Source organism: Phyllostomus discolor, chromosome 10 (assembly GCF_004126475.2).
Source record: "Phyllostomus discolor isolate MPI-MPIP mPhyDis1 chromosome 10, mPhyDis1.pri.v3, whole genome shotgun sequence".
Lineage (NCBI taxonomy): Eukaryota > Metazoa > Chordata > Mammalia > Chiroptera > Phyllostomidae > Phyllostomus > Phyllostomus discolor.
The window spans coordinates 6,948,586-6,960,837 of NC_040912.2; the positions used below are offsets into that span (position 1 = coordinate 6,948,586).

At 51.1% G+C, this 12,252-nt stretch overlaps 1 protein-coding gene across 1 annotated transcript in view; it reads right to left on the reverse strand.

The window, feature by feature from the left end:
* The window catches only part of NPSR1 (neuropeptide S receptor 1), a 77,789-nt gene that overhangs the window by 11,415 nt on the left and 54,122 nt on the right, over positions 1-12,252 (reverse strand). The window contains exons 4-5 of the mRNA XM_036010454.1: positions 11,103-11,304; positions 668-744 (exon numbers count right to left, since the gene is read on the reverse strand). Of these exons, the coding sequence (XP_035866347.1) occupies positions 668-744; positions 11,103-11,304 (279 nt within the window). The remainder of the gene's footprint in view (positions 1-667; positions 745-11,102; positions 11,305-12,252) is intronic.

Here is a 12,252-nt window from a genome sequence, read left to right on the forward strand (position 1 = left end):
GACGTGTTCAGGGGAAATGAGGCGGGTTGCACCCTGGCCCTTTGGCCCAGGAGCTGGGGGAGCAGAGAGCTGTGTGTAGGTGAGACAGCGAGGGTGAGAGCGCAGAGTGACAAGCAGGGAGGGACACACCGCCCCCCCGGAACTGGCACAGGACAGGGATGGAAGCCAACCTGACCCCAGCCTGAAAGGAGAGGAAGACCTCAGCCCACCTGGCCTTGTACCTGTCCGCATCTGACATCGGAGAGAGGACAGACGTGCTCATCCACCCGTGTTTTTTTTAGACAAATATTCTTACTTTTGGCCAGAGCCACTCACAGTGGATAAAACAAATGCACTTGTATGTGTCCCCTCTGACTGCTCTCGCTGTTCGAGGAAAACCAGGGTGCAGGGACCAGACCAGCAGGAGTTTCTTCACAGCCGGGCCATTTCCCAGCAGCCCTGTGCTGCCAAAGCGTGGCCAGGCTCAAAGTCCCCCGCCCTTCCCCCAGCCCCCAGGGAGGACAGGTGGAGGAAGCCGGGCTGCCTGGGGCAGCCGCCAGGGGTCCCATCTGCCCGCTGGGTCCCGACGTAATGGTGCATACCCAGAGCCCAAGCTCACCTTCGCTGGGGAGAACCTCTGCAGAGGTGAGACGAGCCAAGAGTGGGGGGATTCAGGAGAGAGACTTACCTGAGCAGCTGGAGATCACTATCTCGTGGGCCTTGCTCTTGGTCCAAATGGTTCGGATCACAATGGCGTAGATGACGCTGTGGAAAGGAGCAGAGGTCACACGAAAGTGGCTGATGGGTCCCCGTGGGGAAGACACAGAGAGAGGACCGCTCCCACTCTCTGAGCGTGAGGTAGGGAGGAGGGGTCACTCTGTATGTGAGGGTTATAGAGTCACAGCAGGTAGACACTGAAAGCCCCCTGAAAGGTCGGTTGGCTGGGGCTTCTTCTTTTTCAAGTCAGGAGGCTAAGGCTGGTGGAGTTCAAGTTCCCCAAGGCCATCCCAGTGGTTAGAGGTAGAGCTGAGACTGGAACCCAGACACAGGGTTTAGCGTCAGAAAGTTTTAGATTTGTAACCGGCTCTACTGCTCGCTGGTTGTGTGACCTTGAGTTTACACAGTCTTCACTGTGGCCCCGTAGTTTTTGCCTCTGGGGTTCAGGCATTTGTGTGGTCCTCCCCCGCTGAGTGTGATGGGGCCCATGACTTGCTTCTAATCCATGCATTGGGATGAAGGTGATCAGCTGTCTGTGATTACGTAAGAGTGTGGCATCTGCCCTGCTAGTTTCTATCTCCATCACCAGCTTGGAGGGATCAATTAATTTCCCGGGGGTGCAGGATTGTAAGTCCTACGGCCCCAGGAAATTAATCTTGCCGAGAACCCGTGAGGGATGGGAAAAAGACCCTCCTCCAGTTGAGCCTCTGATGGGCACCCCAGGCCTGGCTGACACCTTGACTCTCACCTTGCCTCAGCAGATGGCCCAGAGAAGCCACGTACAGACTGCTGACGCACAAGCACTGTGAGATAATAAAGCATGTTGTTCTAAGTCATCAGGCTCGAGACCATTTGTTATCAAGCAAGAGATGACAAATACACTGAGTAATATAGGCTGAAGGCATGTGTCCCTCCAAAACTCGTGTTGAAATCCTAATGCCCAGGGTGATGGTGTTTGGGGCTGGGGTCTTTGTGAGGTGCTTAGGTCATCAGGGTGGGGCCCTCAGGACTGGGATTAGTGCCCTTGTGACAGGGACCCTGGGAGGATTTGCACCCCTGCAAGGACACGGAGAAGGCTGCAGCCTGGAGGAAGGCCCTCACGGAACCCGGCTGGCACCCTGGCCGCAGACTTCCAGCCTCCAGACCTGTGAGAAACACTTGTCTGATTTGTGTAGTCTGTGTGCCTTATTGTAGCCGCCCAAATGAACGAAGTCAGAGGGCCCCAGCTGAAACTGTAAAGTGGGTTAAAAATACAAACCCCTTGAGACTTTCTAGAGGTCAACTGTGACATCAGTTAAAGGGCCAAGCACAGTGCTTAAAAACTAGCAGAGACCCAGGAGATGTCAGCTTCTGTCCCTCCTCCTTCCTTGTTTTTCACGTAATGTCACATCTGCTCTCGTGAGATATGATCTGCCCAACAGGAAATCAATGTGTTAACGACTCAAACGCATCAGCGAATTGTGTGTCCTGTGTTCCCTTTGATAAATGTAAAAACTAAAACCCTTCTTTCACTTTATTTGACATTTCAGATACATTAAGTATCTTGACTAAAAGCTTGGAAAGAAAGCACTACTTTCTTTTATTTATTTACTTATTTTTTAGAGAGAGGGGAAGGGATGGAGACAGAGAGGGAGAGAAACATCGATGTGGGAGAGAAATATCGATTGGTTGTTCTCACGCGCGCCCCGGCGGGGGACCAAACCTGCAGCCCAGGCCTGTGCCCTCACCGGGAAGTGAACCAGCGACCTTTTGCTCTGTGGGGTGATGCCCAGCCCAGTCACGTCAGTCGGGACAGCATTGATTTATTTTAAAACCACACCAACTTCCCTCTTGAGAATCACTGGTTAAAGAAAAAAAAACTGAGCTCCAGTTTGCAGCAGTTGACAAAGCACTAATTGTTTTTAATGAATTTTAGAATATAACTTAATTAATGACTGTGTTACAATGCTCTGCCTCTTAATGCTTTTCCTGTCTCGTTCAGCTAACTCTTCTGAGCGCTCCGAGGATGCTCGAGGCCTTGTGGGAATATCCCCCTTTCTTTTCATGCACCTGCCCAGGGATGTTGCTGGAATCTGTATGTCTCCATTAAAGAAAAAAATGAGAAAAAAATTACTAGTGACTCTGCTCTTTACTTTGAGTATTTGTTAGAGCAGGGAAACTTGTCCCCAGGTAAATGACATAAAAGGCATTTGTATTTCAAGTGCCTTGAAGTGCTGTATGTTATAATTGCAAGCCCGGTACTTAAGTGACCAATAATTCAAGTATCTGTTGACCATCGACCACATACATGAGTGAAATTAAGAGCAGTCTTATGTGTTAGGTGTTCGGGCCTAAGTCACCCCCATCTCATCTTTAAAGGACCAAACAAATAGAAAGCAAGCGCCAGCTTTATTGTTAGCCCAGAAAATGCCTAATAAGGAGGGTGTCCCTTTAATGTATTGCCTGAATCAGGCCACATCTCAGAGTGTAACAGTCACGTATCAGAGACCTGTGAATTATGTCTGTCTCCTCTTTCTTCCTCATTTCTTTCTTCTAACTAATTAGCAAGTTCCGCGGATTGTGCCTTCAAAATGTCTCTACTGTCTGTCCTTTCTTCTCCATTCCTGTTCTTCAGGACCCTACAATCTCTTTTTGCATATGTTGATGAGCTTCTATTGTGAGAAAAGAAACATACATGAAATTGGCCGTTTTAACCCTTGTGACGTGTACGGTCCAGGGGCACCGAGTGCATTCTCTCCGCTGTGCACCCGTCACCACCGGGCACTTCCGGAACCTTTTCGTCATTCCGGACGGAAACTCTGTGTCCATTAAACACAAAAATAGGGAAAGCTCCATGAATGCAGGTGTCATCCTTACCCAGAGGCATACTAATCCCGGCATCGCCCCATGTTAGTACCCTTGCTGCTGAAGGGAGCACCCCTTATGACCTCTTGCCTGATGATGGCCATAGTCTTCTGAGGTCCCTGCTCTGCTACCAGCTGCAATGCTCACACCAGCCTCCGAGCAGATGCGCGGGGCGGAGAGCCACAGCCTGGCTTTAGAGCCCGCCAGTCCCCTCGCTTCCCTACAAGACAATACTACCCAGTCTCTCCCGCAGGGCACCCAGAGCCTCCTCCAGTCTTCCACAGCCTTCCTCCCCTTGATTATTAGCAACCTGCCTAATGACACACTGTGTGTGATGACAAAGGGGCCAGTGCTATGGAGATATAACGGAGGGTGATCTGCAAATGAATGATAGGGGCCCTGACTTGTTCTGGGGGGTCAGAGATACCTTCCCAGAAGAGGGGAACTCTCAGCTAAGATTTGACGGAGAAACTGGTGTTTCCAATGTGGAGGGCAGGTGATCATCCCGGCAGAGGGAACAGTATGTGCAAAGGCTCAGAGGCAGGAGGAAGCACGGCCCATGGGAAGAGCTTAGAGAAAGCCAGTGTGGGCGAAGCCTGTGTGCAGGCGGTGTGTGCGACCCTAGAAGAGGGTGGCCTCGTGCACGGGGTGAGAGGCTTTGAACTTCATTCTGAAATGATGGAAATTTCCTGACAGGCATTCATCAGGAAGGTGAAGCCTTCCTGATGAACACGGCTTTCAAAGGTCAGCCATTTTTTAGCATGGATACCTTGTTCCTGTGTAGATGTAGATGCCAGTATCTGCACTGAACCGTTCTGGGAAGGCATACAAAAAAATTCTTAACAGCACTACCTCTGAGGAGCAAGACAAGGTGGGGGGAGTGGGAGGAATATTTTTATTTTTCATCTCATACTCTTTTGTATGCTTAACAATTTTCCAAACCAAATGATGGCTCTGGCTGTCGCATGGAATAGAAACTTGAAGGGGTGAGAGCAGATAGGACGCTATTGGCGCTAGACAGAATGAAAGATGGTAATAACCCCGGGAGTATAAACGGACTCAATCGTCCTTGAATTTTATTCCATCTCTTAGTGGAATGACTACTGTGGTGTGGCCCCATGATAGAGAGGACAGAAGATGCTCTGAAAGCAGCTGAAGCCACGTGGTGCAGGCATCCTCAGATGGGAACAGAGTCCCGTGCCCGGCCTCCCGCCCCGGCGCCCGCGTGGGGGCGGTCAGTGCGCGGCAGCCAGCGCGGAGCCCTGCTCTGCGCTCGTCCCTCTGTGAAGCGCCCGACTCCGTGTCTCATTAACTCGGTGCCGGGCGCGAGACGGTAACTGCTTCCTCCGTGCTGATTATCGTGTTTGTTCCCTGCAGGTTCTTCTGTTATGATTTTATGTGGGATCAAGGGGGAGGAGAATTTATTGTCCCCACTGTATGGGCGACGAGGCTGAAGTCCCATGCCCAGGCAGTGTCGGAGACCAGAGTGCAGACCCGGTCTGCTGGCCGCCAGAACTCTCGCGAGATGTTAGCATGACACGAGCAGCGTTTTGCTCGCCACCACCGTCCACCAGCCACCCTGCCAAGCCCTTTACGGAAACTCGCTCATTCAGTCTCTCCAGGTACTTTCTATGGTTGGCGCTAGCACTATTCCCGTTTTCTAGCGGGGAGGCTTTGGTTTTGAGAGCTTCCACGTCTCCTCTGAGCTCAGACTGCTGGCAGACTGCAGAGCTGGGCCACAGTCCGGGGCCCCTGGCTGCAAGGTCTTGTTCACCAGCAGGGGACGCTGTCCTCAGCAGGGAAGGTGTGCAGGCCCCTTTGTGGGCTGTGCTTATTGTATCTATGGTTCTAGTTACTCCCTGAATGCTCTCTTTGATCTCAAGATCAGATTAGCGGCCTCTGCTTGGGTCCCATGGGGCTCTCTGTGTATGCCGCCCTAACACTCATCGCCCTGGGTTATAACTTCTCTCTTAGTTGGCAGCCCCCCCCCCCCCCCCCCCCCCCCCCCCCCCCCCCCCCCCCCCCCCCCCGTGTGATACAAGGAGTTTCCCGGACTCACACACCATGCACGTCTGGTCACTTCTGTCGCCCCCTTGCCTGGCCCCGCGTCTGGCAGAAGGCGGGTGCCCTGCAGGTACTGCTGGAAATAATGAGCGAGTGGGAAGAGGCATGAAAGTAACAGCATGTAAGAAGTCAATTCCTTCCCGGATGCGGTGGATCGGCATCCTCCTTGGTCTCGGACCCCGTGCCCATGGCTGTGCTGACCAGATGCCTGACCCCCCTTTTCCCACCAACGGCCTTGGACTCCACTGGGCTGTAACCACCTCAGCATGGGGCTTTCCCAGCCTGAGCCCCATCCCCTGAGCAAAATAAATGGATTTGTTTCGTATAACACCAATCAGCGCTCTGTGACAAACAGGCCTTTTTCCACTTACTCCTTCGCAACTGTCGGCCATGGATCTTTGCTGCCTCTACCTTGGTCTCACAGAGATAAAAATGATAGGAGAGTGAGAAGTCAGTGAGGTATCAAGAAAATAACCATGACTAAAGCCCAGCAATCACACCAGGGCTAATAACCTCCCCAGCGACGGCTGGAGAGTTATGACAAGGGACTGTGGAAACAGCAGAAGCTGTGCTGACCCAGAAAAACATGGTACAGCCTTTGTAGTCGGTCCCTCTGACTCCGAGTCCCGGGAGCTGATTCAACTGAGGACACAACAGCCAAGTCTTCGTCCGTTCACCATCACTCGTGAGTTTTCGCAGACCACGCGACCCCCTCCCCCTCTCTCCTGCCTTTCTTTCTCCCTCCCTTCTTCCCATCACACGGATGTGCGGAGGGTCTCCTGCAGGCCAGAAGTGGGTCTGGGGGCTAAACGGCCCGCCACGCCCATGTTAGAGGGTGTGTGTGTGTAACAATGGTGTGATCCCGGGTCCTGCGACAGGTCAGCATGTCGGTCAAGCCTGTGTTGTTTATTCCACCCAGCGTTAGTGAGGTGTCCACTACGTGCTAGATTTGGAACCCAGAAATTAAGAGCCACCAGTTCCTGTACTCAGGAGCTACGGCCACACAGCAGGCGGTGACGACACCACCTCAAAGCCTTCCTGGCGACGCGACAAGCTGAGGGTGGAGGTGAGCAGTGAGCCCCTGAGGCAGGGCGTGGCCTGGTTGGCAGGGACAGCTCCACGCCGAGGTGGTGTTTGATGTGAGAGCCGAGTAAGGGGGCCTAGCCTGTCGGAAGCAAGGCCGGTGAGTTTGCAGGAGGTTCAGGCGGAGGGGAGATGAGCACAGAGGCTCGGGGCGACAGGAGTTGGGGGGGGTTGTCCAGGAACGGCAGATGGTTTGTGGTGGCTGGAGAGCTCGGGGCGAGGGGAGCATGTCCCCAGCACCTCCTGGAACAACCAGGAATCTTTGTAAGGGACAGCAATCTGGTCCTAGCAGATATCACTGTACACAAAGCTACAGTAATTAAAACAATGCAGCATTAGGGGCAGAAAAGCCACTACTTTAGTTGTTTGTGCATTCTCTCCTTAATTATGTCAACCACTATTACCTAAAAAATTTAAAATACATGTTCAAAATTAGGAAGAAAATGGCAAGCTAGGAAAATATTTACAACACATAAAAGAGGTTACGGTATAAGAAATAGCTCTAAAGCTATTTTATTGTCTGCATGTGGAGCATGTGGAGAATGCAGAAAATAGAAACAAAGAGAATAAAAGTTCAGAAACAGAGTATTTATAATATAAATATGTATGATAGAATTGCCACTTCATACCACAGAGAAAAGAGAGATTATTTTGTAAGTGGTGCTGGAACAAATAATATAAATATGCACATGATAGAATCCCACTTCATACCACGGAGAAAAGACAGATTACCCCACAGGTGGCGTGGGAGTGCGTCACCTGGCGTCATGAAACAAAGTTAACAGACCTCTGATTCGTCTCCGACATCAAAGGTAACCGACACGGGACAATCGGCAAGTCAGATCAAATGCACTCTTTAAAGTGATAGTTCTAATGTGCTCCCAACAGTCAAATAATTTTCAAATAATTCATATAATAAATCATAAAAGGTTAAATCAAAGCGCAGATAAGTGTGTGGAGGGGGCAATTTCCTGAAAACACAAATGAAATGATAACATAGAAACAGACGCATGAGTAGATGCGAATACACTAAGCAATATTCAACTTTTTCATGTTGTGGCACACATAAACTAATTACTAAAGTTCTGTGGCACACCAAAAAAACATACTCTACTTTTTGCCGATCTGACCATAAAAAATAGGTATAATTTTTGACTCATTCACACCAGCCAACTGTGGTTGTGCTGGCTGTTGTCATTTTTTCCCTTGACAGTCTCGGGGAAAGGAGGTCAGCACCCCTGACTGAGCAGGCAGGTACTGCAGGTTTTAAAAATTCTTGCGGCGCACCTGCTGAAAATTGCTTCACTAACATTAAAAATGTCTACGTCCTACACACAAAAGCCATATTCATTTCATTCATATGTTCACATGTTTTTATACAAAGTTTTGCAAAGTGCTTTTCTCTGACTCTTTTAATGTTTTATTTGAATTTCTCATTTTTAATTCTGGTTATTCACGCTTCCTCTGCTTTTCTTAACTATGTCAGTTTTATGAACGGAAAGCAAAATAAAGCCATATTCAACACAAAAAGGCAAAAGACAAATTAGGGAAATATTCTCAACACATAAAAACAGGAAGAGTTCATTATGGAAAGAATATGTTTAGTATAGAGGAAATAAAATAAAATAGAGAAATAATGGATAAAAGAATATCAACTGGAAATTTATTTTAAAAAAACAAAAATGATAAATGTATAAAATGTGTTTGGTTTCAATGACAATATGCAAATTAAAACAACTATATATTTGCCTATGAATTCGGAAGGGATATGTGTACACACACAATATACACACAATATACATATAATATACATACAATGCATGAGGAACAGTGAAGCATGAGACATGGCTAACAAAGCCAGTTATGCCCTTGTTTGAGTTTCGCCTACTTAGGCTTGGGATTGAGAGTTTAACCTCATCTAAAAGAACCACGAGCGACAGCATCAAGCTCAGGGAGCCAAAGTGTGACTAGAGAAAAAAAGAGTTGAACTTGAGTTCAGAGAGAGAGAAAATTGTAGCAACTTCTCCCAGGGATCTGTTGGAAAATTCACTCTGAGCCTGGTCTTGTTTCAAGAAGGGCCGAGGAGGCGGCCGTGCGGCACCCCCATGCTCCCACCCCACCAGAGGAGCCTGACCACACCAGCGTCAAGGTCATGGTTGAGCAGACAGGAAACGCTTCTGAGAGGCTCAAGGGCGGAGAGAGGCCGCTCAGAGTATTTGTGGTTCAGCCTGGGCTGGCAGCAAGGATCAGGATTTAAGAAGGTCTTGGCTTGATGGGGGCTTGATGAGGAGCCCACTTTAGAAATCACCCCATTCGTCATCAAGTTCTGCTTTACTCTGCCCTAGCACAGCACAGAACCACACGAGTGGGGCTGCCGCAAGTCTGGGGAGCCGACCTGGGGGAAGAAGTAGCTCAGATTAATGGGGACACTTCAGAGCGCGAGACACCCACAGGCCACATCTGGCTGGACAGCACCTGGGAGCCACGTGGTTCATGCACGTGACCCCCCACTGAGCAAGGGTTTTGACTGATTTCAGGAGCTGATAGAAAATCAATCAGGAGAGAGGCAAGGACCTGCCCCGGCACCAAAATCGATCGGTCAGCTGCCTGCGATGGCCTGAGCTGCCTCCTTCCAGACGCATTCCTGCGGCTGGAACAAGCGTCTCCCCTCACCCCCGTGCCCCTTTCTGATGCTGCTGCAACTTCCCTTCAATGGGTTGTCTCCATGACCTTCCTCTCTCCTCCAGGATTCCTCCCAGATTCAACGGGGCGGAGAGGAAGGGGCACCGGAAGTCGAGAGGAACTGCAGATGTTAACTGATGCCTAACTGAGGCATAAATGATGCCGACGCAGCAGAGCAGACGGGCCAGCCTGCGATCTCTGCAAGACGGCGGGGCCACGTAGGCGGATCATTCCGCCCAGTGCGAGCTCCGATGGAAGCGAAGTCACTTCGCTCCTCTTAGCCCCGAGTCTGTTCTTGTAGAAACTTCAGGGGCTGAACTAGCGGGTGGAGAACATTTCTCTCGCTTTAGTATTTTCTGAGTGTAAAGGTGAGCAACAAGCTAGAGCCAGAGATTCCTCTAATATCAGAGGAATCTCTGAAAAGTGCCTGACCACTTAGTGATCATGCAAGTGCCTGTCGAAACAATGGGATCATTTTTCTTTAAATTCTATGACTGGCAGCGATTTGATGAAGAAAGGGCATCACCTTCCGTTGGGTCAGGAAGGAAAGCAGGGTTCCTTTTTGCTGTCGGCAGGCATGCACCTTTCCCAGAGGACAGTTTATGAATATGCATACTCTTAGAACGAACTTCAAGTCTGATCCAGCAATTCCACTAGGATGAGCTCTGAGCAATAATCAGAGGCTCGAGTAACTTTCAGTAGAAGGATTTATTTTTGTTTATCACAGCATTATTTATACCACCGAAAACCAAAGGCTGACCTTCCCATGTCACAAAGTACATGACGCACCATGGCAAGCTTGGGGACAGGCAGAGGATGCAGGACTGCAGGGTCAGTGTGCACACTGAACACCTGGGTATCCGCCCGCGCTGCCCCACCCGTCCAGAGCCACCCTGCCAGAGGTGACCCTGCCTTGTCCCAGTGGCCGTGGCCTTCTTCACTGAAAGGCCAGCTCTGGCCCACCGCTGGCCACAGGACAATGGGAACACCCTGTGACTTGGTTGCTAAGGCCCTTCATAACCGAGCCTCACCCCATCCAGAAAGAGTGTTTCGTCACCTTCTCTCCCTCTGGCTCTGCCCACCTGTCCTCCCCTGTCACCACACTCGCTCTGGCCTCCGGTCACCAAGGGCCAGCTGTCTCTCCCACTTTTCCCTTTTCCCACCCGAATCTGTCCATCCTTCAACAGTGGCTTCCGAGAAACGTTCGCTGCCACTACCTGACCTCACGGCACACACACTCTAGCGTGTCTGCGGTGTTACCTGCTCAGTTTCGCTTCAAGCGTGTCTATCTTTTCAGTGAGAAGATCTCTGACACTGGCACTATGCCTTAGATTTGAAAGGCTGGAGAAAGAGCAGGGTATGAAATCAGACAAGCCTGGGTTCAAATCCTGTGTGACGCCGAGTACGTTACTCGACCTCTCTGAGCTCGAGTTTTATCATTTATGGAATAAGCGCAGCAGTAGTTATTTCAGGGAGCTGTAGCGCGGCGGTTAATGGGGTTGCTGTTAGCCACTTCACACAACGCCTGTCCCATAGTACACACTCCGAAAACGCTAGTTTCTGCCCCTTCCTCGACCTCAGAGCAGTTGGGCTCAGCACAAGCTTTAGATGAGAGTGCGTGACCTGGCCAGTGTCCCCAGGGACGCTAGGAGTGGGGAGCGGCCCGCAGGGAAGGGGAGAGGCAGTGGGCCGACCGGGAGCGCTCCCGCGGGGGTCGGGCGGGGGCCTCTCACCTGATGATGGCCAGAGGGATGAAGTACACCAGGCAGGCCACGACGGTCATGTACGGCGTCCAGTAGGAGTCGTCGGGCCACAGGGCCCAGCACTGCACTTCGCCGTTGGCCAGTTTCCTTTTCCCAAATATGATCAGGGTGGGGATGGAGAACAGGAACGAGAGGGTCCAGGCCGTGGCGATGAGCACCTTGGCTTGCTTTTCTGCTCAAAGGAAAGAGAGGGGGGCGGGGCATCTGGGGTCACTGCTGGAGAGCTCCCCTGGAGTCTCATGTAGAAGAGAATCACCATGCGAGAGGGAACTCTGGGCCCCTCGGAGCCTCCATTTCCCCATCTGTGAAATGGGGGTCGGAGGCCCCACGTCTAGGGCCGATGCCAGGGTTGAGGAGAGAGGGTTCGCACAGAAGCGGGCACACTGCCTGCCATAGATCCGTGCTCCCCAGTTTCTACTTCCCTCCCCCTTCCCGGATTTACCCGCCTGGCCTGAAGTGGTGATGTGCTCATTGGGGCGTCTGTCCTCCTGCCCCCCACCCCCTTGCTCAGGCACATACACACCTAACCCTGCCCCTCACAGCTGCCCTTCCGTCCCTGGGAGCCGCCACTCCAAGGCGGCTCTAGCATAGGGTCCCTCTCACGCCTCTGCTACCTCACCCTGTAACCATGAGGACCTTTGCCACACCCTACAAGGCCACGCGGCTTCCCTAGGTGGGTGGCGTCCTGGTTAAATCTGCCCCCTGTGTGCGCAGATGCCTTGAGGTGTGCGGTGTTGGGATGGCCTCACTCCTTGGCTCCCCCCGCTCCACCAGCTGCAGGTCTTTCCAGGTATTTGTGTTTCCTTCTGGACCTCCGTGGGGTTGGGCGGAGGGAGGGAGAACGGCTAAGGCCTGCTTCTACACTTGCAGCTTCCCTGATGCCATTGGAAATGGCAGTTTTCCGAGTGCCTGTGTGGAGCCTCTGTTAATTTTGTAGCGAGGAAATAAATGGCTTTACATATTTAAATGAACACTATAATAATATTCATAGCTGCCTTCCCTGTAATTTAGGACACTGTTCAGAATATTGCATGGTGTCTTTCAGAACTCATTACATTTGCCCTGAGCTAAGCAGTGGATTTATTTATTTTTTTTTTTACCCAGTGACTACGGGGAGATG